We start from the raw sequence: 24,818 nt of genomic DNA on the forward strand, positions 1-24,818 counted from the left end.
TCTTATTCTAGCGATAGTAACTTCTAGGTGGTTCGAATTTATCTACTCATACAAGGAGAATAGTGCATCTGAATCATGTTCTGCCTATAGATGAAGTTTTTAGTCTAGAAAAACACAGTATATAGTGAAGCAATGGTTATGACTTATGAGTGCAGGCTCCAATACTACATACAGAGGTTCACGAACATGGTTTACGTCCACAAATACGAGCAACCTCACAGGCTATGAAGAACAACACTGATTCCAGGTACTAACTACCATCAACCTCAGAGACCAATATCGAGCCAGTAACATTCACCAAGAGAGTCTAAATTCACAACTTTATATTCATTTTCAAACTAAAGAGGTTCTCATTGTTAACAACTCTGAACAGATTCGAGATTATGAAATAAGAGAATCAACACTGATATGAGTATCTCTCTACATTGCTGTTGAATCAAATTGTCTTGTAGAAATCAGTGAAGACCATAGTCACCTAACTCAGAAGAGTACTCTCCATGAACACCTTCTTCTTCTTGTTCTCCATTGTTTAGCACTGTGATAGAATCTCCCACATCCACCTGTTTCTCTTTTGTTACAATCATCTGATTAAAGCCATGAACAGCAATCCAATCGTTGACATACAAATCTGGATATATGAGTGGAACTCCATTGAGAAGAAGTATATCACCGGACAAAGAAATCTCAATCTCATACCCTTTAAGAACAGTCTGCAGAATCGATCCTTCCTTAGCAAATTTCTGAAGATCTTTCCATAAGAGAAGTTGACTGACAACATGTCCTCTGAAAATAGTAACGTAATCGGAGAATTTAGTAGTTGGATTTGGAATTGCTTCGTCGATCGGAGCAAAGACTGTGATCTTCGTGTCGTTTCCTGAAGTATTATCTTCTAATTGCAGAGCGAGAAACGTAGCTATAATCACGAAACCTCTCGACATTAACAATCTTGAAGCCGATTCAAAGATGTTGAAGCGATTCACTGGTTTAGATCTATTGGGAAGATTTCGAGTGGAATCCGAAGCGATATTAGGACTTGGAGGTGTTTGAGTCGCTGAGCTAGGGATAGGGATTGAACCAGTAGATGAAGTAGTGCTTGGGATTGAAGAAGAAGATGATGAATCGTCGGAGATTTTCGTCGGTGATGTGAAAAACTCGTCGGATCCGTAAATCACGACGTATCCGTCGTCAAAAACAGGAGAATCTTGGACTACGACGTTGTTGATCGAAGTTTTACCTCCGAATCGTGAAGAATTCGTGACGGTTAGAGAGTAATTAGATCTGAGAGTAGGGATTTTGGCGCCATTTGGGAGGTTTCTTAAGGTTTCTCCTGGGAGTCTCGTCGGAGAGAGCTGGTACTTCATATCGAGAAGCGAAGGTTGACCAAACTTAGAGAAAGATTGATCAGAAGGTGCGAAGAGGGTGAGTTCTTGCCAATCTTCGAGGTTTAGATCTTGATTCGCGAGCTTTAGTGTGAGTCCCATGGATAAGTAGCCGGAATCGGAAAGAACTTCCACGGCGGATGAAACAGATGTCATAGAAGTTGCGACGAGATCGATATCGAGAACGAAAAATATGAGGAAGAAGGTCGTTAGAAGCTTCGACGCCATTGATGCGTTCTTCGAGCTTTTTTTTTCGTTTGGTTTCAGAGAAAAGCCGTTGCAGAGGAAGTTACAGTTTTTATAGTCCGTCCTATTAAGAGAGGGAAAATATTTACTGGGCTTTTTATTCATAGGCCCATGTGTTTTTTTGTCAACAGGCCCATATGTTTTTTTCTTTTTTAGTTTTCAGTTTTTCACATTTTCCCTCCCGCTTCTTTTTCTTATTTCCCTCTCTAAAAACAAGAAAACATTTTTACATTTTCCCTCCTAAATCTCCAAATTTTCAGAATAAATATCTCAATTACAAATCCATGATAATCCACACAACAATAAACACTCATCGATTAAATCTTCTTCACCGGAAAAAATGCCTTCGATGCCAGAGGAACCAATCCTAACACCAACACCAGATCGATTCTGTATGTTCCCAATCCAATACCCACAGATTTGGGAGATGTACAAGAAAGCCGAAGCATCCTTCTGGACAGCCGAAGAAGTCGATCTCTCTCAAGACAATCGCGACTGGGAAAACTCACTAACCAACGACGAACGTCACTTCATTAAACACGTCCTCGCCTTCTTCGCCGCATCAGACGGAATCGTTCTCGAGAATCTCTCAACTAGATTCATGTCCGATGTTCAGATCTCAGAAGCTCGTGCCTTCTACGGATTCCAAATCGCGATTGAGAATATTCACTCCGAGATGTATAGTCTCCTTCTCGACACGTATATCAAAGACAACAAAGAGAGAGATCATCTTTTTCGTGCAATCGAAACCATTCCTTGTGACGAAAAAAGCAGAATGGGCTATGAAATGGATCAACGGATCTCAAAGCTTCGCTGAGAGAATCGTAGCGTTTGCTTGCGTTGAAGGTATATTCTTCTCCGGTAGCTTTTGTTCGATATTCTGGTTGAAGAAACGAGGTTTAATGCCTGGACTCACTTTTTCAAACGAATTGATTTCGAGAGACGAAGGTCTTCACTGTGATTTCGCTTGTTTGATATATAGTCTTCTTAGAACTAAGTTTGATGAAGATCGTTTGAAAGCGATTGTTTGTGATGCTGTTGAGATTGAGAGAGAGTTTGTTTGTGACGCGCTTTCTTGTGCCTTGGTTGGGATGAATCGTGAGTTGATGAGTCAGTACATTGAGTTCGTTGCTGATAGGTTGTTGGCTGCGCTTGGGTGTGGTAAGGTGTATGGTGTGACTAATCCTTTTGATTGGATGGAATTGATTTCGCTTCAGGGTAAGACCAACTTTTTTGAGAAGAGAGTTGGTGAGTATCAGAAAGCTTCTGTTATGTCTAGTGTTCATGGAAACGCTGCGTTTAATGATGATCATGTCTTCAAGCTTGACGAGGATTTTTAGATTTTGCTTACTTGCTTTATTTTTAGTTTTGTAATTTTCAGTATAATGAAAAACAGATGAAGTTTAATTTGATAATGGACATTTAATTTCTTAATTATTTAACATAGTTTTTACATGGTTAACATATAACTAATCCGGATCCTAGTAATTACATGGGTCTACCCAAATCCAAAAAGGATTGGAGCCAATGACTTTGCTATATATTTCGTTCTTAAGAACATTGCTAGGTTTCTAGCTATATTGGTTTTGCCTCTTTATTGGCAGAGGGAGCACAAAGAGAATCCTCCCCTTTCGACATAAAAATGTTATTTTCTCATGGTCTTTTGGATGATTAGCAAGACTTACTCTTAAGTTTTTGCATAAGTATCTTACATCACTTTCTAACTCAACCTTCGAAATATGCATTTGTTTCAAACAATCCAGTGTTCATTTCCAAGTAGGTGTAGTGACTTATGATAAGAAAGCATGTCGATTATGGTAAAAATATTTTAGTGGCTGTTCACAATAATTCTATGAGAGAGAATCATTAGTAGGCAAATTGAATAGGAAACAGACATGATATCAAATTCTTTTGAAGGCAGAAAGAAATGAAAATATAGAAAACATAACTAAAAGAGAATAAACAACCAATTACCATTTACCGTTCCAAAGACCTTCATCGTCGAATTTCAAGAACAATGAAGGTCTTTGAAAGATACTTTTGTCAATAAATATGAAAACCATAAACAATTAGTAGAGATGAGAGATCACTATAACTCTCCTATGACTTTCCATCCAATCAAAAAGAAAAGTTTGTGTCCATGTCTCTATAACTCTATCCAACTTCTTTAAGATAAGATCATTTTCTCGCTTATTACACCAAGTATACAGCGGACCATGGGATGATAGGTCTCAAACAAAGCAATAGTTTACCACTGATTGAAAGTCTCTCATTCCATTGGTATAATAGGGTTGTCTTCAGCTCTAGAATGCTCCACAAGTTCTAAAATCTCATTAAAATCTCCAAACATTATTTAAGGCTTGCTACTAATGACAGGAGAGTCATAGTGATCTCTCATCTTGTTCATAATACTTTTTTCTCCTCTAACCAACTAGACAGTCTATGAAACTCAAATAATATAATTTTTAATTTTCGGTCAAAACTGTAAAAACATGTCAAAATCAAATAATATTTTTTTTTTGCCAAATCAGAAAATTACATTTTTCCGCCAATGTAAAAATAATTTTTAGAGTGACATTGTCAGTATAAATCCTAATTTATGTTTTAATATTATAGCTAAAGTCTATAATTATTTTTGGCTGCTTCTTGCATATTATTATTCTAAGTTTGGTTTTTGTTTTTATCTGAGAAATTTCTACTATATAATGAATATTTGAAACTGTAGTCTATATATTTAGATTTAATATTTTATACAACAAGTTGATATGGCCGAGTTGGTCTAAGGCGCCAGATTAAGGTTCTGGTCCGAAAGGGCGTGGGTTCAAATCCCACTGTCAACATTCACTTTTTTCTCTTTTTCCATTATTTACTTGCTGACGTGTACTCACCTTATCTTACATTATTTGATGACGTGTAATTTTAGTGGTCACTAATCGAGAGAGTGAGACGAAACGATAAGGAGAAGAACTTCTTCTTCAACCTCAGAAAACCCTAATTTCTCCATTTCGAAACTCCAACGAATTCTCTGGTGATTTTACCAATGGCGATGGCAACATCGATGAGTTTGAATCTAATTGGGGCATTCAAAGGCTTGTCTCTTTCTTCGACTTCGTCTTTTCTTAGAGGCGATTTGAGTTTTTCCCCCAAAACCTCTTTCACGGTGACTCTTCCTCTGGAAAATCTTCAAGCTCCGATTCCGTTGACAATTGAATCGGCCCATAAGAAAGGAGCTGGTAGCACCAAGAACGGTCGTGATTCTCCTGGGCAACGACTCGGCGTCAAGATCTACGGTGACCAAGTTGCTAAACCTGGTGCTATCATTGTTCGTCAACGTGGCACTAAGGTAACACTTAAGAACACAGAATTGTTGAAATTGAGAACCTCTTAAGCTCCTCTTTCAATTCTCTTCTAATTTCACCGCAACTCTGTCAATTTGGTCAGTTTCTTATGGGTTTAGCTCTCAAGCTCTGTTTTCAGATTCCATTCTCGAACACATCTGGGTTTAGGATGAATTTTCGTATTTAGTAGCTCTTGTTTCTGATGCCATTGCCATTTCTCTGGAAGTTCTACGTTATGTTTGTGTTTAGGATGGAACTATATTGTTTGAGAAGATTGATTCATGAATGGTGATGTTTGGTGCAGTTCCATGCTGGGAAAAATGTTGGGATTGGTAAAGATCATACCATCTTCTCTTTAATCGATGGATTAGTCAAGTTCGAGAAGTTTGGTCCTGACAGGAAGAAGGTATACCTGTAGTTATACTGAGTAAGGTTTATAAGCTTTCTTAATCTTCTAGGATGTTAAAGGAAATGAGACTTGTTTTTGCAGATAAGTGTGTATCCAAGAGAAATTGTACCAGAGAATCCCAATAGCTACAGAGCAAGAAAGAGAGAAAACTTCAGATTGCAAAGGGAGAAGAAGAAGGCGAGACGCGAGAATTACTCGTACACACTTCCTACACCAGAACTTGTTCTTGCATCTGCCTCAGTCGATGATGCTGAAGCCAATCCGGAGTGCTAGAAGATTGAATGTGGAGTTTCCTTGTCTCTTTTTGTTTAGTCTTGTTTATGAAAAATGATCCTTTCAGAGTATTAAGAGTTGGTTGTATTGTCGAATCCAAGCCTCTCTTTTGTCAAATTGAGTCCCAAGCAGGCGGATTTTTACCCAACTTGAGTTATTAGTGTAATCAAATGGTTATTGTTAATTAGTCAAAGCCTCAAAGGTTTTAATTTAGTGAATTTCTCTTCCAACTTAGTAATTCTGAATCATTGATAAGAGAGACCACCAAACCTTTGAATGCCCCAATTAGATTTAGTCAAGTATAAATCTAGTTCAAGTGTCTATTTGAGGTTTTTTTATTATAAAAATTATAAAACTTATTTGGATCCCAAAAATGGATCCATTGTTAGTCTAAGAAGCCGAAGACTTTATGGGCCTTCTAGCGAAATAATGGGTTTTAGCCCAATTACTTAGCATTTCGGAATATGTAGATAGTGGTACAAAAAAGAAATTGAATAATATTCATTTTCGTCTATCATTGCATAATTAGTGGAATGAAATTATTATTCTATGTTTTTTTTTTTTCATTTATCTATATCTTGCTCATCTTGAATCCATCAATTTCGCTAACGTTTTACCTGTACCATATTAGATCCTTTGTGTTATCTTTAGGCCATATTTCACCAGCTTGAGGTCAAATACTTATACACATGTATGTAACGATATATATATGTAAGATGACGATATATTATTGAATAACACTAAAGGCCTAGAGCAAAAATAGTAATTGATGAGAAGTTTTAAATTCTAGGAGCAGTAATTAAGAAGAAGAACAAAGACAAATCCTAAAACAAAGCATATCAGTAGTAAAACCTTGTAGCACAAAGCAGAGAGGCACATACATGAGTGTAATAAATGAGCTATGCATAGACATGGACGTTGAGAACAACGAGAAAGAGGATAAGAAAGAGACCATAGAGAACAGTGTGAACGAAAATAGAAGCTACCGTCGTCTTCATGTTCATGAAACCCACCGGAGATTCTTTCCCCGGAAACTGCAGTATCAACCCTGGCGACAGAAACGCGAACAAAGCCGAAGCTATCAACGGTGCAGCCCAATCATGCATCTCTTCTTACAAGAACAAGAACAAAAGAAAAAGAAAAAGAGAAATGGAGAAAGAAAGAAGAGAGTGGGAAATAGGTTTGGATGGGTGAAAAAGGAGATGATGGAATTGTGAGAATGAGAATCTGATAAAGTCTAGTTCTTTACAATTAAAGGAAGAGAGAGATTTTTTGGAATTTTGCTTTAGGTGAGGTGTCTTAATTTAATCGTAATTGGCTATCGAAGGAGAGTTTGAATTTGAAACGATTCTAGCTTAAGCATATCAAATGCTCGATTGTATTAGAATAAACATGGTTTGAGCTGTATATCTATTCTATGCGGTTTGAGCGGTTTGAGCGGTTTAACCAATTTACGTGGTGCAGTTTTGCCTTTGGAAGAATAACTTTCAATAATATAATTGTACTCTGTTTTACAATTAAGCAATGTAAAAACAGAAGAAAAATAAACAATGTATGTAATTTGTAGAGAAACGGTTCTATGTCACATTCAAAATCCTATGTGATTCACATGAATAGCGACATATCTTTCGGTGATCAATAAATGTACACGCCACTTTTCGAAATACGTTTGGAGGAATTTTGTTATTTTATTACTTGGAATGTATTCTTGATTAGTAGAATTTGTTTGACTTGAGAAGACTAAATTAGATTACAAGTAACGGGTCCACCACTTGCTAAGCGACCAATATATTCCGTAAGAAGAGAACAATATTTCTCCACTTTTTTTTCCTACTAAAAACAAAAATTCAACTTTTTTATATAGTTATTGTACACTTTTCATATCTCCAAAATTTAGTATTTATAATTTTTTTTGGTGACTATAAAATCAAGACGATATAAATCTTAGTAATTTGTTTGACAAATATATTTTTTCCATCCCGAAATGCTAATCTTTTTACTTTCTAGTGGGCAATATATACGAGATTATCTCAAAATTGTAACAAAAAATAATAATGTTGGAATTAACTCAAAATAAATATGAAGAAAATAAAATAAGAATTGGGCTTAGCTCAGCTTTTCTTCTTTGTTTCAACTTTCAAGTCTCTGTTTTTGACTCTTTTACTCTCTCTCACGAGTCACGCCACCGCTTTATCGAAAAAAGGCGTCTGCTTTTACGTTTTCTACTTCACAGCAATGGCGGATTGGGCTCCAGTTCTCGTCGGAGTTGTATTATTCGTTATCCTTTCTCCGGGACTTCTTTTCTCGTTGCCCGGACATCACCATACTCTCCAATTCGGCGGCATGAAAACCAACGGCAAAGCCATCGCCGTTCACACACTCATCTTCTTCGCTGCTTACACCATCTTGATCCTCGCTGTCAATCTCCACATCACTACCGGCTAATTTATGGGCCGAAATAAAGGTAACCCTTTTGCTGAATCTGAGCTCTCTCCCTCTCAGGAATCTTCTGAGATCTGGAACTCTGTTTTTAGGGATTTGTATACTTTACTCTGTTCTCTAGTTTGTGTTGTGCATTGAGTTAATACTGAAAAATGTAATAATCATTAAGCTTGTATTGATGTCATTAAGTTATAATGCAAAATTTGATGTTTGATTCCATCTTTGCTATTGAATTGTGAAATACAAAATCACATATTTTTAGTTGTCTATACAATATTTACCTTGAAACCATATCAGCAAAGAAGCAGAGATTAGTGAAAAATGTGGGAACAAACCAAATTTGTAACTAAATGAAGATGCTTTATGTTACGTTATTACATGCTGAAGCTACGAGAGATCAGAGGATATTGTTATCTCATTTGAATTGTGGAAAACAAAATTACCGATTATTTATTTGTGTACAACCTTTTTAAATCACCCTGCTTGAGACCCTATGAGCCAAGAATCAGAGATTAGGAATAAAAAGAAAAGAAAAAATAGATGAAGGCGAAGTTGAGTCCAAAGAAGCTGTCTTTGTTACACTACATGATCAGAAATGGATGTGAATTTGTATGGCAATGATCAAGATAGTGAGTATACAGAAGTAAATAATGGCGTGGACCAAAATCGAAATCCCGCTTGTGCTCATGTTCCCGAATTCCATCACTCTTGTCCTTGCCGGTAGCTGAAATAGCAATCCTGGTGAGAGTAGGATGAACAGAGCCACTGCTACAATCACAGGTCCCCAGTCTGCACTCATATCTCAACAAAATCTGTTTTTTGAAATGAGTTTTTGTATAACAGGTTCTTGTGTTTTGGTGGCAGGTGAAAATGGAAGATGAAACTGAGAATGGAGAAGCTTGCTAGTGTTTTATGTAGAGTTATGGGTTTCTTGGTGGCTAAGGAGAGGAATTGGTTTAGATGCTAAGCTTTGTGAAGACTACAAAAGAAAGGTATTATATTCTTGAAGTGGGATTTGCTTTTTTTGGTCTATGAACTTTCTTTATTCTTAATTCTTCAATCAATTGCGTCTTTTAAGTTTCTGTTTTCTATTTTCTACAACTGCTTTACAGATCGTTCTTGGTATGTGTTTTCTGCTTTCGTTTTTTTGCTTTTGTTAAAGAAGTGCTCAAAAGTAGATGACTGTGTAAAAAGATGATATTACCAGTTGTTGTTTCGTTGTAAGGGTCTACTTTGATAGTTTTCTTCATAGGTTTGGATTTAGCTTTTTCTTGGTCAGTCTCGAGGAAACTGTTGGACAGATGAAAGTCGGTGTTTAATATTCTTATGATGTAAACAAACTGTTCGGGACTAACCGGGACTGATTTCGGTAATTTGGTATTGAAGTTTGTGTATAGGTCTTGGGTCTAATTATGTTGTAATGCATAGCTAAAGAGAGGGAATACAAATAAAAGATAATCATCACTTCACTTTCTTCTTATTTATAAGTTTGTGTGTTTGTATCTATGTTTCAACTCTCTAGCCCTTTCCAAATTTTAATTCTTTTTCCTCGTTTCAAATGTGATGTGTTCAGGTTCTGTAGTAGTAGTAGTAGTTTCTTGACTTTAAACGCTCTGCATCAGTGTGAATCTTGACCAACTTCTCGGTTTCCATGGTCGGGGTCATATAACGAGAACTTGTTGTCTCGGTTTTTCTCCGCAAGATTCAAGGTTACTTCAACTTCATTGATCTTTAGTTTTGAGTTTTGACAACAGCAGTGTTGACTACAACAAGAATTGGTCAAGATTATTTGTTTCTGGGCTTATTTTCGTACTGGGCCTAAATTTCAAATATGGCCCATTATCCTTTGCTCTTCTTCTTTAACACGAATCGTCTCTACTCCTAACTTAAGGATCCACAACGTTCTTCCTCTTTTTCTTTATCAAAGGAAAGCAATCTTCACAAAAACAAATATCAGTTTCGGTGACCAAGCTAATTTTCACACCAATGAAAGATTTTACTTTTCGGCAAGCACATACCTAAACATCATTTTTTTATGTGACAACTAAAATATTTTTTCTTTATCTATTCAATTTTTTTTCATCAATAACATGGATTTGATCCCATACGTTAACATCATATTAGCTATTTCACTAACACAAATCACCAGCCTACAAGTAGTTTTGCATGTATAGTTATCAACTTATCAATCAATGATTTTTCTAGAATATTACTGTTGGTTCTGTTGAATAATTTTAAAATGTATGATTATTACTAATTTACCTACTCCACAAGAAACATGTAACGACTGCTCTATGGTCAATTTTGCTCACTAGTCTATCATAAATTACATATACTATTGTCTCAGTCAAAAGTGACTTGCGTGATTCTAATTGAAAAGTATTGTGTATTGAAGTTTTGACTAGCCAACTTAGAAAGTTTATGCATATAACAAATTTAAATTTTAAATTAAAATCCATTTAAATTTAATAGAGAATTATGAATTTTCTATTAAAATTTTGAAATGTCAAGAATTTAAGAAAATGACATTCTATTGTAAATAAGAGCCAATTCTAAAATTTATTTAACTTTTTTTGCAAAAAAAATATATATAGATTGAAAAAAGAGTAATCATTGATTATCTATAAAAAAAAAGAAGTAGTCCAATTTAATTGGAAGTCAATATGGTTTAGTCCTTTTGCTCTGTTCAAAAAAATCAATTTATGTTATTTTGTTTTGAAAAACCGGATATTTTTATCTTTTGGTCTCAATTCTGAAATTTGGAATATATCAGAAATCGCTAAATGAAAACAATTTTTCATGGAGGTTGAATACTCTAAGTGGGTTTTATATATAACAGTTTTCAAATTTATTGTCATATTTACATCTACGGATCTACCTAATATGATAAGAGCATGTTTTAGATGGTCAAGTTCAATATTGTTACATGCCAAATATTTAGGAGGGTGTATTCAATCAAACATTTTCAAGTGATTTGTGTTAAAATAACAGATCTTATGTTATTCAATCATGAATTTTTAAAAGTCTCATAAAATCTAATGTTATTGAACTAGTGATTCTAAAATCTACTTAAAAGTCCCCTGTTATTGAAAACATTTTAAAGATTGGATTTGTAGTGACTTTAAGAGACTTAAGTGAATTTTAGTGGATTTCCTTAGTTAAAAATACAGAATTTTAAATCCCATGGTTTTAGGTAGAATTTGAGAGGATTTTACAATAAATCATAACAACTTTCTTAAATTCACCCAAATTCTTTAAAATCATATAAAACTCAAAATAATTCAAATCACTCAAAATATAATTGCAGTTAATCCTAACTAACCCAACAAGGATTTTACAGAATTTTTTCGAGTTCGCTGAATTAATAATTTCAAAAACAAAATCAGACATTGTTGAATCATTTAGTTTCTTCACTAGATTCAGTGAAATTCAGACAAATAAAAACCTGATCTCAAAACTCATAAACAAAAACCTAGACCTACGAGTGAACAAACGAAGCAAAGCAGGAATTGTTTTGAGGGATAAAATCGACGTTACTTATGTCTGGTTTTGTATGGGTTAAAACGCTTTTAAGACAATCTTTCATGATTAAATAGTCTAATATCTGCAAAGTCAAACTAGACGGCATTTTCCGAAAAGTAAAATTGAAGGGACGCAAATAATATTTATACTTATTTAGGTATTTTATTTTATATCCGAAAAAGTAAAATTGAAGAAATAAAAATTGAATTTTGGAAAATAAAAATTGAATTTTTGAAAATAAAAATAAATAATAAATTAATTGAAATATGAGTGAAACTCAAATTATATGAAGTCTATGCAAATGAAAGTTAACTTGAATTATTCTTCATTTAAATGATCAATTATCCTTCATTTAAACTCAAATATTAAAACTGGACTTTTAAATAGTATCTAACAATTCACAAAAAATATCTAGGAGATGTGAGGATAAAAAGTTTGGCACATTCTTAAATAATTTAATATAAATATGCAAACTCAAATTTAAAACTCAACCCAAAAACTTTTTTTACCACTATCAAAATTTTGTAGAAATATTTAAGAAATTTGTATTTGATAATCAGCCAAACTAAAAAGATAATTGTTGTGTGATTACATGAACATGGTACATCAATAGAGGAGCAAAACCAAACACAAACAATCTAAACAAGATGGACTCCTCAACACGAAACATTACCACCAAATACATACAACTTCGTCAAGGACCTTAAATTTAAGACTACTCTATGCCGAAACATAGATAGTAGAAAACAGAGCAAGGAACATAATGGCGAGAGGTTAGATAGAGTAAAGTTTAGGTAAAATGAATTTTATATAGCTCCTTTACGTCTTTGTCAATTTCATACTTTTATCAACAAGACATATTTCCGACTTCGATTCAAAGTCGTACATTGGAAAATTATGCTTTAGAAAAAACAAACTTGACGACCAAAAATATTTTTTAAAACTTAAAAATAAAAAAAAACTGTTAATAAAAAAAGTTTCAAAAATAGCTTGAGCAATGCATGAAAGAGAGCTGGGAGTGATAGTAGAAGCAAAAAAAAACCTTTCAGGAGATATATATAACCCAAAGGCCAAAGCTCTATATTAGAACACAAACATTAAACATTAGGCATGGAAAACTCTCAATTAGTTTCGATCACTTTCTTAGCTTACACTATAATCATATCAATCGGCTCCATCAACTGCATAGACAACAATAATCTTGTAACAAACCAATCCGCTCTGTTCGTGTTTGGAGATTCTGTGTTCGATGCTGGAAATAACAACTACATCGATACTCTCTCTAGTGTCCGGTCTAATTACTGGCCGTATGGTCAAACAACATTCAAATCCCCTACTGGAAGAGTCTCTGACGGACGTTTGATTCCTGATTTCATCGGTACCAAAATTACTTTTTCGTTTCCTTATTTTATTTTAAAACATTTTCTTTGTAACTGATCGATAACATGGCAGCGGAGTACGCATGGTTACCGTTGATCCCGCCAAATTTACAACCATTCAACGGTAACAGCCAATTTGCCTATGGGGTAAACTTTGCGTCAGGTGGCGCCGGAGCTTTAGTCGGAACCTTTTCTGGATTGGTATTCATTAGTAACTACTTTACATTGGTTTTATTTATTTGTTTTCTTTTGTTGAATCCATGGTAATTGTTTGTCTTGTCTATTTTTTTTTCTTTTTCAAAAAACATTTTCACCACTGCAAGGTGATAAATTTGAGAACACAATTAAACAACTTCAAAAAGGTTGAAGAAATGTTAAGGTCTAAGTTAGGAGATGCTGAGGGGAAGAGGGTTATCTCAAGAGCTGTTTATTTGTTTCATATTGGACTCAACGACTATCAATATCCATTCACTACAAATTCTTCCTTATTTCAATCCATTTCCAACGAGAAATACGTAGATTATGTTGTCGGTAACATGACAGACGTTTTCAAGGTAAAAAATTTTCAAAAGGGTTTTTGTAGAGTTTCTATTGTGAACAACTTTTGGTCTGAAAAATGAGAGATGATGTTGTGTTCTTAGGAAGTGTATAATCTTGGAGGAAGGAAGTTTGGAATCTTGAACACGGGACCGTACGATTGTGCACCAGCCTCATTGGTTATAGACCAAACAAAAATAAGATCTTGTTTCCAGCCGGTCACTGAACTGATCAATATGCACAACGAGAAGCTTCTGAATGGTTTGAGACGGCTAAATCATGAACTATCCGGATTCAAATACGCCCTTCACGACTATCACACTTCCCTATCGGAAAGGATGAACGATCCTTCAAAATATGGTAACAAAACTTGGTTAATAATTGCAATATATATAACAGAGTCTTTACTATAAACTTTTTGATCGTTTTGAAGGGTTCAAGGAGGGGAAGAAAGCATGTTGCGGAAGCGGACCATTGAGAGGAATCAATACGTGTGGAGGCCGAATGGGACTGTCGCAAAGTTACGAGTTATGTGAAAACGTTACAGACTATTTGTTCTTTGATCCTTTTCATTTGACGGAAAAGGCTAATCGACAGATCGCTGAGCTGATTTGGAGCGGACCTACCAACATTACTGGACCCTATAATCTCAAAGCGCTGTTTGAACTTAATTAAAGCTCACTATCTCGTCGTGTCATCTTGTTTGGTTTTCATTCAAAATTTTTTGTGTATTTGAATTGTCACCAGAATCTTTCAGTTTTCTTAGACTCTTGGTCTCCAAGGCTTTACGCGAGCGATATATATCACTCGTTTCGATTTTGAGTTTTTGACCGTTTGAACTTTGAAGAGTGTTTCTTCAAATTAAACCAAACCAATTTTACAAAACCAAAATTCATAACTGATTCTTTTGGTTCACACTAAACCGAGTTTATCAAAACTACTTTAAAATATGGTTTGGTTTAACCAAATTATACGTCTTAATCAATGATTAGGAGACTTTATTAAAGTCTATAACCGCAATTCGTCATCAACTACCATTTCCTTCTCCAATGGAGTTCTTCTCTGAGAGTGAGAGGAATCACTGAAAAAATAATACTGACCATTTCCCAAAAAGTTATGTACTTATTCTGACGAAATCTGCAGGAAATTCTCAATTTTTTTAAAAGAAGTAGCTTTTTGGAGTTATGGAGACGGAGATTCCTAGGTCAACGGAGATATCAGAGACATTGTTGTTACCAGAAACGAATCTAGATCACGGTGAATATGTACCCGAGTGGAAGGAACAGATCACGATTCGAGGCTTGATCTCTAGCGCCTTGTTAGGGATTTTGTTCTGTATCATTACCCATAAGCTCAATCTAACAATCGGAATCATTCCTTCGCTTAATGTAGCTGCTGGTCTTCTCGGCTTCTTCTTCATCAAGTCGTGGACTGGGTTCTTGTCTAAATTAGGGTTTTTATCTAAACCCTTTACTAAGCAAGAGAACACTGTTATTCAGACTTGCGTTGTCTCCTGCTACGGCCTTGCTTATAGCGGTAAAAATCGTTACTTGCTTAGATATGGGTTAATAGTAATCTTCTTGATTTGGTTACGTTTAGTTTCAATTCCTATGTGTTGATGATGAACAATGGGAGATATGGATGATACTAACTTTGGATCCACTTGATGACTTTGCTGAAGGGAACTGTAGCTATTCCAGATTTATGATGATCAAGTTTGATTTTTTTGTGTGCCTAATCTGATATAGTTTCTTGTTTTTTTAGGAGGATTTGGTTCGTATTTGATAGCTATGGATGAAAGGACATATAAGCTCATTGGTTCTGATTATCCTGGAAACAATCCTGAAGATGTTATAAATCCTGGATTGTGGTGGATGACTGGCTTTTTATTTGTAGTTAGCTTCCTCGGTCTCTTCTGTCTCGTTCCACTTCGCAAGGTAGCGTCTCATTACTGCGATATTAGTATTAATCAAAACAAAATATCTAAGAGAACACTATTGTTTGATCTGTTGATCCTTATTCAATAGTGTATCTTAGGTGATGATTTTGGATTACAAGCTTACGTATCCCAGTGGAACCGCTACAGCAATGTTGATTAACAGTTTCCACAACAATACTGGAGCTGAGCTTGCAGGGTAATTGTCAGAGATTCATCTTCAATATTCAACTCCCTGCAAAACATTGCTTGAGTTTCATTAAAAATTTATCTCCAATATTATTCACATCAGAAAACAAGTCAAATGTCTTGGGAAATACCTGAGCCTTAGCTTAGTTTGGAGTTGCTTCAAGTGGTTCTTTAGTGGTATTGGAGGTGCATGTGGGTTTGATCACTTTCCCACACTTGGTTTGACTCTATTCAAGAACACGTAAGTTAACCAATTTCGTACAGTTTAACAATAAGTAAATGAGAATGGTTTAGCATGTGGATATAATTGGTAACGAGTCATGATTTTTTCTGCTGTGCAGGTTTTACTTTGATTTCAGTCCTACTTTTATTGGATGTGGCATGATATGTCCCCATTTGGTGAACTGTTCGGTTCTTCTTGGTGCTATCATCTCTTGGGGTTTTCTCTGGCCATTTATATCACAGCATGCTGGGGACTGGTATCCAGCTGACCTTAAAGCCAACGATTTCAAAGGTCTCTATGGATATAAGGTACACAATAAACCGATTAAGTAGGAAGAATTTAATGTTAGTAGATGAATTTCATAGGTACTCTCATTGTGGTGGTTACTGATTCTCTTTCATATAATTACTGTACTTATAGGTATTTATCGCCATTTCTATCATCCTTGGTGACGGTCTCTACAACCTCATTAAGATCATTGTTGTCACTGTGAAGGAAATCTGCAACAAAAGCTCCAGACAACACAACCTACCTGTCTTTACCGACATTTTAGGTGCGAATATATATGATCCTGATTCACAATCGCGTTTGTTAGTAATAGTCATAGTTATTAATAAAGGTGTCTCTCATGACCATACTGACAACGTCTGTCTCAAATATTTTCTTAAGAGTTTCTTTCTCCATTCTTAATTCAGATAAAAGTAAGACCTCAGTATTAATGCGGGAGAAGAAGAAAAGAGATATCATATTTCTCAAGGACCGTATACCCCTCGAGTTTGCGGTTTCTGGTTATGTGGGTCTTGCAGCTATTTCAACCGCTATAATCCCGTTGATATTCCCACCATTGAAATGGTACTTTGTCCTCTGTTCATACTTAGTTGCCCCGGGTCTTGCTTTTTGCAATTCTTATGGAGCCGGGCTCACAGATATGAGCATGCCTTCAACCTACGGAAAGACTGGTCTTTTCATCGTTGCTTCAATTGTAGGAAATAATGGTGGAGTCATTGCCGGTTTAGCAGCATGTGGCATTATGATGTCAATCGTCTCAACTGCAGCGGATCTCATGCAGGATTTTAAAACAGGTTACCTCACACTATCATCTGCAAAATCCATGTTTGTAACTCAGCTTTTGGGTACAGCAATGGGTTGCATAATCGCTCCTCTCACGTTCTGGCTGTTTTGGACTGCTTTTGATATTGGAGATCCTGATGGTCTATACAAAGCACCTTACGCGGTCATCTACCGCGAAATGGCTATTCTCGGGGTCGAAGGCTTTGCCAAACTGCCCAAACACTGTTTGGCACTTTGTTGTGGATTCTTCATCGCTGCTCTGATTGTAAATCTAATTAGAGACATGACACCACCAAAGATCTCTAAGTTGATACCACTTCCAATGGCAATGGCTGGTCCATTCTACATAGGAGCTTACTTCGCCATCGACATGTTCGTAGGAACCGTGATAATGCTCGTATGGGAACGGATGAATAAGAAAGACGCAGATGATTACTCGGGTGCAGTAGCTTCAGGTCTGATCTGCGGAGATGGAATTTGGACCATCCCATCCGCAATTCTTTCTATATTAAGAATCAATCCACCCATTTGTATGTACTTTAGACCATCCTAGACATTGTTATCATGTTAAAAATTTGTTGCATTATGGCAGATAATAGAGTTTTTATATCTCACTCTAGAACACAAAGTGCCAATAGCAACAAGTATGTGGCATAAAGTCAAACAGACAAGGTTGACCAACGAAACTTTATTTGGGCTTATTCTGTAAGCCCATAGACTTTTGTTAAGAAGCCCATACGAATCTCTTTCCTCGTCTTTTCGACCGAAATTATTAAAACCTCTAATTCCTCCTCAAAAACCCTAAAATCCCAATTGAGAAAATTTAGACGCTCAAGGTTTTGTTTACATCTTGTCCGGTGGCTTGAAACAAATTCAACTTCTGCGTACTGTTTCTTTGTTGAATCATGGATCCAGCGCCCGAACCCGTTACTTACGTCTGCGGAGGTAAGCTCGACTTGAAAACTTCATCGAACATCTAATTTTGCTTTGAAATCAAAGTTTTGTTAGTATCTGTAAAAGATTGTAGCTTTGTGAAAGTAAATGCTAAAGTTGCCTCTTTTGAGTAGCCATATGAATCCTAATCTATTAGGAAATTTCATAATCTGGCTTAGTTAGGAGGCATAAATCAATCTTGATCATCAATACTTTACTGTATTGTATTGATCTATTTGACTTGAGGTCTTTTTGAGGAGGAGCTTTGCTTCTGCTAAGTATCAAGCTTCTCCCAAGCAGCCTCAGACATATACACTTTTAAACCAAAATTCATAAGTAAAAAGGTTGTCTTCGTTTTATGGGTTTGCTTAATTTCTTATTTTCTGTATCATCAGATTGTGGTCAAGAGAACACTTTGAAGTCTGGGGATGTGATCCAATGCAGAGAGTGTGGGTACCGTATTCTCTACAAGAAGCGTACCCGTAGAGGTGACTTATTCTTAATCCTCCTTTTGTTTTGTAATGTTTTTAGCTTTCTTTGATTCCTCTTTTTTTGGATCTTGTTCCTAGTTTATAAAAGTGATGGCACCATTTTGAATGCGTCTCAACATATACATGATATCGGGATCCTTTTTTAAGTCTTGATCATAGTTTATGATACTGATGGAACGATTTTCAGTGTGTCTTATATAACGCAAATGTTCTAAGGATCCGGTTTCCGAATTTATCTTGAGATTGTTAATCTGTTGGTTTTCTTGTACAAAATGTAGATGTTGTAAACTTGTTTCCGGCTAATTTATTTGATGGTTTATTCTCTTGCAGTTGTTCAATACGAAGCTCGCTGAGAACTACTACTCCTGAAGGTGGTTCATAGTCTGTTAAGATGGGTTGAGACTTTTTGGCACTGTTTGTGATATATATATCGACATGGTGATTGCTACATTGCCAGTTCGATTTGATTTGGTCACAGTGTGACTGTGTAATGACTTTACCGTTTTGATAGATGTAATTCTTGGAATAACTAAGTTCACATTGCTATAATCCTTGATTGGCTATAATCTCTCGTTGTTTTGCTACCTTTGTTCTTTAGTGTACTCTGCATTTAGTTGATCAGATTCTGGTGGTGGAAAAGGTAGTGACTACCATATATCAATCTTGTTTGCTACATATTAAGTGTTCGGAAGAAATCGAAGAGAGACATGAAGAGAACCCACCACAATGTTACTCTCAAAATACCTTTTTAGTACCAAGCAGATGGATAAATTAGTGTGTTAATATCTGTCTAACGAAACCTTTGGTAAGTCCTATAGGCTATGGCTACAAATAGAAGAGTCAACACAAGAGAATAATCGCGGCAAATATGCTCTCTATTAGCTTTCATCAAATACAAACTATGAGTTTTCAATCTCATGATACATTTATCTCGAATACCAAATGCTATGAAATAATCTATACGTTACTAAATACTAGTACTCTCTTCGGGTGGTTACTTCACTATTTCATATCATTCATTACCGAATTTACAAGCCTTAATTGCCATTGCTATCGTCCTTGGTGACTGTATCTAAAACCTGGCTAAACTCATTGTTGTCGCTGATAAACTCTTCCAACAAAAGCTCCAAACAAAACCAACTGTAGCATTTTTTTTTTTTTTTTGTCAAAACCAACTGTAGCATTTATATAATAGTCTGGGTTATCAAAATCAAATACATTCTCAGAGTTTCTATCTGCTGACATAAGAAAGTACCAACACATATTATCAAACAATAAAAAGTACCGAAAAACATGTAAGGTATGGTTCCAAACTTAATCTTCAGGATCATAGGGTCTGTTGTCAAAATCCTCTCTGTCCTCAGCTATGTCAGGGCAATACCTGTCAGACAAAATCTCAACTTGTTCTGCAAATGTTTTCGATTTCGGTACGCCGATATGAATGATCATCTGGTTCCACCGTTTTCTACAAGCTTCTCCATCTCGATTCTCCAAAAGATTATCCCAATCCACATCGTCGATACAAGCAGCATCCAGTTTCAAAAGCTCTTCCAAGAGCCTATAGTCATCAACGTTAGCCCACATTCCCTTTGCTACCATTGGTGATATCAACTGCTCATACCATTTCTGGCAGCAAGTCACGTGGTCCCGTGTTTCAAGTACGTCGCTTATAGCCATCCAAGGGATGTTATCTTTGAGCATACCATGTTTTGAGTGTTTCTCTTTGAATGCTTTCATTCTAAGGTCTTTGTTGACAAGGTCAAAGAGGTTTTGATACTCCTCCCTCATCCAATGTCCTTTCTTCTTACCTGCCAATCTTCCTCTCCTCCAAGCGTCTTTCACATGCTTCCTGTGCTTACCCATTGCATCTGCAAGTGTTTTCCAATCATTCCCGTGTGTCTTTTGAAACTCCATAACGAGTTCAATATCCTCTTTCGTCCATATCCCCTGAGATCCTGCTTCAAATATAGTATGTGCACGATGATACACACTATTATAAGTCCTCCAAGGTAAAGCAGATGTAATTTCTTTCCAACAGCCTTTAAGTTGTGGGTATGCCTTGCATTCCATAACCATCTTTATCCCCTCATCTCCTAAAGCATGGTTATCAATGTATTCTAATACAGCATTCTTTACCATCTCATCTTCTTCTTTTGTAAACCGCTTACCCCTCACCACCTTAACTTCTTCTTCATCATCATCTTCCGTTCCTTCATCATCATCACTAGGAAAAAACTCCACTTGGTCAGAAAACTTCACCCTTTTACTTGATGTAGATGGGGTGGTCAAGTCTTCATCACTTTTATCAGACTTTTCTTCAGCCTCAGAGACTTCACTTTGCTTCTTCTTCTTCTTCTTCTTCCTTCTCTTCTTTGCGTCTTTGGTAGAGTTCAAGCCGTTTTCTTCAGTCTCTGAATCCTCACTTTGTTTCTTTTTCTTCCTTTTCTTCTTTCCATCATTTGTAGAGTCCAAATTGATATCTTCAACATCTGAATCCACACTTGGTTTCTTCTTGTTGTTCTTCCTCTTCACCTCCTTGTCTATGTTTTCTTCAGCTCCCAAATCAGTATCATCCCGCTTTCTTTTTCCCTTTTTCTTATCAGATACTTTGGAGCTTTCAGTATTTTCTATCACATCACCACCAGATTCTTTCTTGCTCTTCTTCTTCTTCCTCTTCACACCATCATGAGCTTCAGAATCAACCTTTGTCTCCTTACTTTTCTCCTTGGATTTCTTCTCCACACCATCATCCTCAGCTTCGGAATCAGCCTTTGTCTCCTTACTTCTCTTTTTCGATTTCTTCTTCACAGCATCAACAGCTTCAGAATCAATCCTTATTGGCTTCTTCGACTTCTTCTTCTTCTTAACTATAAAAACCTCATCACCTAGTTTCTCACTTTCACGCCCAGTTATCTCCATATCTTCTCCAGTAAAACCATCCTTATTCTCTCGCTTATTCTTCTTCCTCTTCTTTTCCTTATCCTTCATAGAACTGTGCTCGGAAATGAATTCTTCACCGGTTTCTTCAGAATCAACCTTAGCGTCACTCTTTTTCTTCTTATTCTTCTTCTCCTCAGCCATCTCATATACCGGCGGACACGGTTACGAAACCCTAATCACAAAAACCGCCGCGACTTTCGCTCAAATCTAAATCCGAATTTCGATTGAGTGATTTTAAGACACAGCGATGCTGAGATTGATTGTGAAGGAGCTTTTGGATACGGCGGCTTCCTTCATGAATTTGAGATGATTAGGGTATTTAATTACTTTTGTTAAAAAAAATTCCTTTGAACTTGGGTCTTCAATGACCCACTACCCATATTTGGGGCTTGAGTACTACTAGGCCCAACGTATTGCTCTTGACGTTATCAAGTTTTAACAAGAGTTTGATCTAATTTCTATCACTTATGTTACAACTTACAAAGTTGGTGGTTATATTGTGAAATTTCTAAATGATTTGGAAGAAAAAGAAATCAAATAATTACTACTAGAATAAATCAGTATATAAGAGACCTTGGGAAAAGTATTTAAAAATGTAGAATCTTCTTGGATTAACTTCAATGTTTTGTGTGGTGGAGTTTGGATCTTACATGATCATTTGGGACAAAGCTAGTTTTCATCAAAGGGATGCAATTGAAGAACATACTAAACATATATAATCGAAAACTGATATAAAAAAACATAAACACAAAGGTTTGTTTTGAGTTTTGACCTTATTATCAAGTGATGAAAGAATGTAAAACTTAGTTTTTAATGATGTTGATAACCTCTTTTGATTTAAATAAATTCTTTTTAATGTGTGATTTATGCTCAAAACTAAATTTTTCTAATGTTTTCATATTATTTAATTTTGCCCTTGTTAACTCTCATGGATGTTGCCATGTTGATTTGATTGAGCTTTGGATTGGAATTTTTTTTTTTATTTTTTTTTTTTTTTTTTTTTCTTTGGATTGGAATTCATTCGGTAAGTAAGAATATTTCGTGATTATAGAACTTCTAATTATGTAAAAAAAATAAAATAATGCGTGAAAATAATAAAAAGTTGTTACCCTTTTTTTTTACTTAGGTCAAGAGGTCACAACACACGCCCCACCTTGAATCTGAGAGAGAGAGAGAAGTACGTCCCCACACCTTGACATGGTCATGGAGCCCAAGAAGAACCAAAATCTACCAAGTTTCTTAAACCCATCACGACAGAATCAGGACAACGACAAGAAGAGGAAACAAACAGAGGTTAAAGGTTTCGACATTGTGGTCGGCGAAAAGAGGAAGAAGAAGGAGAATGAAGAGGAAGACCAAGAAATTCAGATTCTTTATGAGAAGGAGAAGAAGAAACCAAACAAAGATCGTCACCTTAAAGTTGAAGGAAGAGGTCGTAGAGTTAGGTTACCTCCACTCTGTGCAGCAAGGATTTATCAATTGACTAAAGAATTAGGTCACAAATCAGATGGTGAGACTCTTGAATGGTTGCTTCAACATGCTGAGCCATCGATACTCTCTGCTACTGTAAATGGTATCAAACCCACTGAGTCTGTTGTTTCTCAACCTCCTCTCACGGCTGATTTGATGATTTGTCATAGCGTTGAAGAAGCTTCAAGGACTCAAATGGAGGCAAATGGGTTGTGGAGAAATGAAACAGGACAGACCATTGGAGGGTTTGATCTGAATTACGGAATTGGGTTTGATTTCAATGGTGTTCCAGAGATTGGTTTTGGAGATAATCAAACGCCTGGACTTGAATTAAGGCTGTCTCAAGTTGGGGTTTTGAATCCACAGGTTTTTCAACAAATGGGTAAAGAACAGTTCAGGGTTCTTCATCATCATTCACATGAAGATCAGCAGCAGAGTGCAGAGGAAAATGGTTCATAAAGCTCAAACCTTTAAATGGCTTTTAATTAGATATATTTAGCGAGAATGTGATTGCTAGTGAAATCTCAAACTTGATAGCTTATTCATAGCTTATTTTACTTCGATCAGCAAGAGAACAATGGTTCCTAAAGCTCAAACCTTTTTTGGCGTTTGCTTTAGATTGTGCATACATAAAGTGAGAAGATGAAATATGGTTTTGCTGAAATCTCAATGTGCTCATTCATAGTTTATTTTGCTCGACCTTTCTTTAATCAATAGCTTTGATGTACTGATTACTTTATAAAGTTAAGAAGTAAGTTCTGCTCTTTAAACTGTACTGAATGGAGGCTTCTCTGCATAATTAAGCAAACACTCTGATGATTGAGTTTCGTTGTACAAAGGAAAGTTTTTGCCTTAGTTAGAAATTCATCTTGTTTCTTTGCCCAGAAGCTGGCTTGCTGATAGAATTTGGACTACGCTACGTTTTCTTGGGTGAAAAACAATCCGCGTCCTTCCACGAGAACAGTGAAACTGTACGATGTTCTTATTGTATTGTGTCAACAGCCCATAATCAATGAAATGGGCCTCAATGACAGTATAAGCCGAAAAATATTCGAATGCGATCTAGAACTAATCTGAAACCAAACTTCTCAAATCATTAACATTTGATTAGGGCCTAAAAGTCCATCCGTATTTTAAAAAAAAGTTGATAACAAATGCAAAAATACAAATATACATTACTATTAAAACTCAATCTTTCTGATTATATGTGGATGGAGAAGCTGTTTTGCAGTGTGGATTTGAATTTTGAAGTTCTTGTTCAAAAAAGAAAAGAAACTTGGTCAAGCTTCAAAAGAAAGAAAGAAATAAAGACAAGTATACAAATACGTTGACTTCAATTAATATGAAGATAGAAGAGAAAGATATAGAAATGCGTTTTAAATTGGCGGTGGGAGATATGTGATTCCCTTGGTCCCGCTTTCTCGTTTGATTCGGTAACCTAAACCTTCTCCATCCAAGAAGACACAAACAAGGAAGAAATTAACCTACGTACGTACATCATTTGAACTACTTATATCTATTATAAATGGAAAATCTATTTTCTTCTTCTCTCTCTTTTAACCGAAAAAGGAAAAGTCCTCGAAATAACTCTTTAATATAATTCATGTGGAAACCTTCTATATATTTTTTGCATGCTTTTTTGAAATTAAGTAATGGCATACTAATTAGAAGAAGACGAAAAATAATATGTCTAAGTAATTGAGTTTCGTGGTCAAGGCAAATCAAGATTGCATTCTTTAATTAAGTGTACAAATTATGATGTAAGAACCGTTATTTGGCATAACCTAATATATATTAAAAACTGATTTTTTTTTTTTTTAACTTCTGTAAGAAATGGTTTTCTTAATTACCAATCATGATCTATTATTGTAAAATGTGTAATTTTGTGTTGCGATTGAAGTGTTCTTAGATAAAGATATGTCATATGCATGATATCATCTATTTGATTTTGAGAAAATAAAAACATAACATGAGAACATCGTAGAGAGTAAGATACATGACAAAGAGAAAGAATAAGCTAAGAAGTCATCCAAAAATTGG

General features: G+C 35.7%; 12 protein-coding genes, 3 non-coding genes and 1 pseudogene across 18 annotated transcripts; 10 read left to right on the forward strand and 6 right to left on the reverse strand.

Moving 5' to 3' along the window:
- Positions 1–430: 430 nt before the first annotated feature.
- On the reverse strand, positions 431–1,730 carry FLA20 (putative fasciclin-like arabinogalactan protein 20; the record flags this gene model as incomplete). The annotated part of the gene is made up of 1 exon (NM_123459.2): positions 431–1,730. The coding sequence occupies one exon, from the start codon at positions 1,728–1,730 to the stop codon at positions 456–458; it is 1,275 nt and encodes a 424-aa protein (NP_198910.1). The 3' UTR covers positions 431–455.
- A 235-nt stretch (positions 1,731–1,965) lies between these two features.
- On the forward strand, positions 1,966–2,965 carry RNR2B (annotated as a pseudogene). The gene has a single exon.
- Positions 2,966–3,603: 638 nt separating this feature from the next.
- Positions 3,604–3,662, reverse strand: MIR5659. The gene has a single exon (NR_142892.1). It is a non-coding gene; the product is annotated as a microRNA ath-MIR5659 precursor (primary transcript).
- A 722-nt stretch (positions 3,663–4,384) lies between these two features.
- Positions 4,385–4,465, forward strand: AT5G40945. Its single transcript has one exon. It is a non-coding gene; the product is annotated as a tRNA-Leu (tRNA).
- Positions 4,466–4,581: 116 nt separating this feature from the next.
- RPL27 (ribosomal protein large subunit 27) lies at positions 4,582–5,914 on the forward strand. The gene is made up of 3 exons (NM_123460.5): positions 4,582–4,968; positions 5,268–5,369; positions 5,454–5,914. The coding sequence occupies exons 1-3, from the start codon at positions 4,666–4,668 to the stop codon at positions 5,643–5,645; spliced, it is 597 nt and encodes a 198-aa protein (NP_198911.1). The 5' UTR covers positions 4,582–4,665; the 3' UTR covers positions 5,646–5,914.
- Positions 5,915–6,203: 289 nt separating this feature from the next.
- On the reverse strand, positions 6,204–7,002 carry AT5G40960 (transmembrane protein, putative (DUF 3339)). Its single transcript, NM_123461.3, has one exon. The coding sequence runs from the start codon at positions 6,749–6,751 to the stop codon at positions 6,545–6,547; it is 207 nt and encodes a 68-aa protein (NP_198912.1). The 5' UTR covers positions 6,752–7,002; the 3' UTR covers positions 6,204–6,544.
- A 468-nt stretch (positions 7,003–7,470) lies between these two features.
- Positions 7,471–9,697, forward strand: AT5G40970 (hypothetical protein (DUF 3339)). The gene is made up of 2 exons (NM_001344375.1): positions 7,471–9,079; positions 9,661–9,697. The coding sequence occupies exon 1, from the start codon at positions 7,700–7,702 to the stop codon at positions 8,105–8,107; it is 408 nt and encodes a 135-aa protein (NP_001318719.1). The 5' UTR covers positions 7,471–7,699; the 3' UTR covers positions 8,108–9,079; positions 9,661–9,697.
- On the reverse strand, positions 8,310–9,065 carry AT5G40980 (AT.I.24-6 protein, putative (DUF 3339)). The gene has a single exon (NM_123463.3). It carries the CDS (start codon positions 8,884–8,886, stop codon positions 8,677–8,679), a length of 210 nt encoding a protein of 69 aa, NP_198914.1. The 5' UTR covers positions 8,887–9,065; the 3' UTR covers positions 8,310–8,676.
- Positions 9,591–9,844, reverse strand: AT5G40981 (uncharacterized protein). The gene has a single exon (NM_001344376.1). It carries the CDS (start codon positions 9,750–9,752, stop codon positions 9,657–9,659), a length of 96 nt encoding a protein of 31 aa, NP_001318720.1. The 5' UTR covers positions 9,753–9,844; the 3' UTR covers positions 9,591–9,656.
- Positions 9,845–12,641: 2,797 nt separating this feature from the next.
- On the forward strand, positions 12,642–14,416 carry GLIP1 (GDSL lipase 1). Its single transcript, NM_123464.2, has 5 exons — positions 12,642–12,987; positions 13,062–13,189; positions 13,312–13,542; positions 13,630–13,885; positions 13,959–14,416. Exons 1-5 carry the CDS (start codon positions 12,720–12,722, stop codon positions 14,198–14,200), a joined length of 1,125 nt encoding a protein of 374 aa, NP_198915.1. The 5' UTR covers positions 12,642–12,719; the 3' UTR covers positions 14,201–14,416.
- A 138-nt stretch (positions 14,417–14,554) lies between these two features.
- YSL4 (YELLOW STRIPE like 4) lies at positions 14,555–17,630 on the forward strand. Of its 3 annotated transcripts, none has more exons than NM_123465.4 (7): positions 14,555–15,061; positions 15,290–15,462; positions 15,563–15,660; positions 15,754–15,891; positions 15,992–16,181; positions 16,294–16,426; positions 16,569–17,630. In NM_123465.4, exons 1-7 carry the CDS (start codon positions 14,710–14,712, stop codon positions 17,495–17,497), a joined length of 2,013 nt encoding a protein of 670 aa, NP_198916.2. In that variant the 5' UTR covers positions 14,555–14,709; the 3' UTR covers positions 17,498–17,630. The 3 variants fall into 3 exon arrangements, with proteins under 3 accessions (NP_198916.2, NP_001331152.1, NP_001331151.1); NM_001344377.1 differs by having other exon boundaries at positions 16,369–16,426; NM_001344378.1 differs by having other exon boundaries at positions 14,561–15,061; positions 15,553–15,660.
- An 88-nt stretch (positions 17,631–17,718) lies between these two features.
- NRPB12 (DNA directed RNA polymerase, 7 kDa subunit) lies at positions 17,719–19,124 on the forward strand. The gene is made up of 3 exons (NM_123466.3): positions 17,719–17,889; positions 18,273–18,365; positions 18,699–19,124. Exons 1-3 carry the CDS (start codon positions 17,850–17,852, stop codon positions 18,719–18,721), a joined length of 156 nt encoding a protein of 51 aa, NP_198917.1. The 5' UTR covers positions 17,719–17,849; the 3' UTR covers positions 18,722–19,124.
- Positions 18,046–18,189, forward strand: AT5G06115. Its single transcript, NR_142893.1, has one exon. It is a non-coding gene; the product is annotated as an other RNA (small nucleolar RNA).
- Positions 19,125–19,682: 558 nt separating the features above from the next.
- Positions 19,683–21,597, reverse strand: AT5G41020 (myb family transcription factor; the record flags this gene model as incomplete). Its single annotated transcript, NM_123467.2, has 1 exon — positions 19,683–21,597. Exon 1 carries the CDS (start codon positions 21,447–21,449, stop codon positions 19,683–19,685), a length of 1,767 nt encoding a protein of 588 aa, NP_198918.1. The 5' UTR covers positions 21,450–21,597.
- Positions 20,479–21,310, forward strand: AT5G41025 (uncharacterized protein; the record flags this gene model as incomplete). The annotated part of the gene is made up of 2 exons (NM_001344379.1): positions 20,479–20,751; positions 20,990–21,310. The coding sequence occupies 2 exons, from the start codon at positions 20,479–20,481 to the stop codon at positions 21,233–21,235; spliced, it is 519 nt and encodes a 172-aa protein (NP_001331081.1). The 3' UTR covers positions 21,236–21,310.
- A 908-nt stretch (positions 21,598–22,505) lies between the features above and the next one.
- On the forward strand, positions 22,506–23,479 carry AT5G41030 (TCP family transcription factor; the record flags this gene model as incomplete). Its single annotated transcript, NM_123468.2, has 1 exon — positions 22,506–23,479. The coding sequence occupies one exon, from the start codon at positions 22,506–22,508 to the stop codon at positions 23,235–23,237; it is 732 nt and encodes a 243-aa protein (NP_198919.1). The 3' UTR covers positions 23,238–23,479.
- Positions 23,480–24,818: the final 1,339 nt, after the last annotated feature.

Source organism: Arabidopsis thaliana, chromosome 5 (assembly GCF_000001735.4).
Source record: "Arabidopsis thaliana chromosome 5, partial sequence".
In the NCBI taxonomy this organism is placed as follows: domain Eukaryota; kingdom Viridiplantae; phylum Streptophyta; class Magnoliopsida; order Brassicales; family Brassicaceae; genus Arabidopsis; species Arabidopsis thaliana.

What these genes read in the sequence shown, in the direction of transcription:
- RPL27 (NM_123460.5), top strand. Translation starts at nt 4,666, where the DNA reads ATGGCGATGGCAACATCGATGAGTTTGAATCTAATTGGGGCATTCAAA. An exon ending in TTCGTCAACGTGGCACTAAG is followed by an intron (nt 4,969 to 5,267) that starts GTAACACTTAAG and finishes TGTTTGGTGCAG; the next exon opens with TTCCATGCTGGGAAAAATGT. An exon ending in TTGGTCCTGACAGGAAGAAG is followed by an intron (nt 5,370 to 5,453) that starts GTATACCTGTAG and finishes TTGTTTTTGCAG; the next exon opens with ATAAGTGTGTATCCAAGAGA.
- AT5G40960 (NM_123461.3), bottom strand. Translation starts at nt 6,751, where the DNA reads ATGCATGATTGGGCTGCACCGTTGATAGCTTCGGCTTTGTTCGCGTTT.
- AT5G40970 (NM_001344375.1), top strand. Translation starts at nt 7,700, where the DNA reads ATGTTGGAATTAACTCAAAATAAATATGAAGAAAATAAAATAAGAATT.
- AT5G40980 (NM_123463.3), bottom strand. Translation starts at nt 8,886, where the DNA reads ATGAGTGCAGACTGGGGACCTGTGATTGTAGCAGTGGCTCTGTTCATC.
- AT5G40981 (NM_001344376.1), bottom strand. Translation starts at nt 9,752, where the DNA reads ATGACCCCGACCATGGAAACCGAGAAGTTGGTCAAGATTCACACTGAT.
- GLIP1 (NM_123464.2), top strand. Translation starts at nt 12,720, where the DNA reads ATGGAAAACTCTCAATTAGTTTCGATCACTTTCTTAGCTTACACTATA. An exon ending in ACATGACAGACGTTTTCAAG is followed by an intron (nt 13,543 to 13,629) that starts GTAAAAAATTTT and finishes TTGTGTTCTTAG; the next exon opens with GAAGTGTATAATCTTGGAGG. An exon ending in GAACGATCCTTCAAAATATG is followed by an intron (nt 13,886 to 13,958) that starts GTAACAAAACTT and finishes ATCGTTTTGAAG; the next exon opens with GGTTCAAGGAGGGGAAGAAA.
- YSL4 (NM_123465.4), top strand. Translation starts at nt 14,710, where the DNA reads ATGGAGACGGAGATTCCTAGGTCAACGGAGATATCAGAGACATTGTTG. An exon ending in GTCTCGTTCCACTTCGCAAG is followed by an intron (nt 15,463 to 15,562) that starts GTAGCGTCTCAT and finishes AGTGTATCTTAG; the next exon opens with GTGATGATTTTGGATTACAA. An exon ending in ACTGGAGCTGAGCTTGCAGG is followed by an intron (nt 15,661 to 15,753) that starts GTAATTGTCAGA and finishes TATTCACATCAG; the next exon opens with AAAACAAGTCAAATGTCTTG.
- NRPB12 (NM_123466.3), top strand. Translation starts at nt 17,850, where the DNA reads ATGGATCCAGCGCCCGAACCCGTTACTTACGTCTGCGGAG. An exon ending in CGTTACTTACGTCTGCGGAG is followed by an intron (nt 17,890 to 18,272) that starts GTAAGCTCGACT and finishes CTGTATCATCAG; the next exon opens with ATTGTGGTCAAGAGAACACT. An exon ending in CAAGAAGCGTACCCGTAGAG is followed by an intron (nt 18,366 to 18,698) that starts GTGACTTATTCT and finishes ATTCTCTTGCAG; the next exon opens with TTGTTCAATACGAAGCTCGC.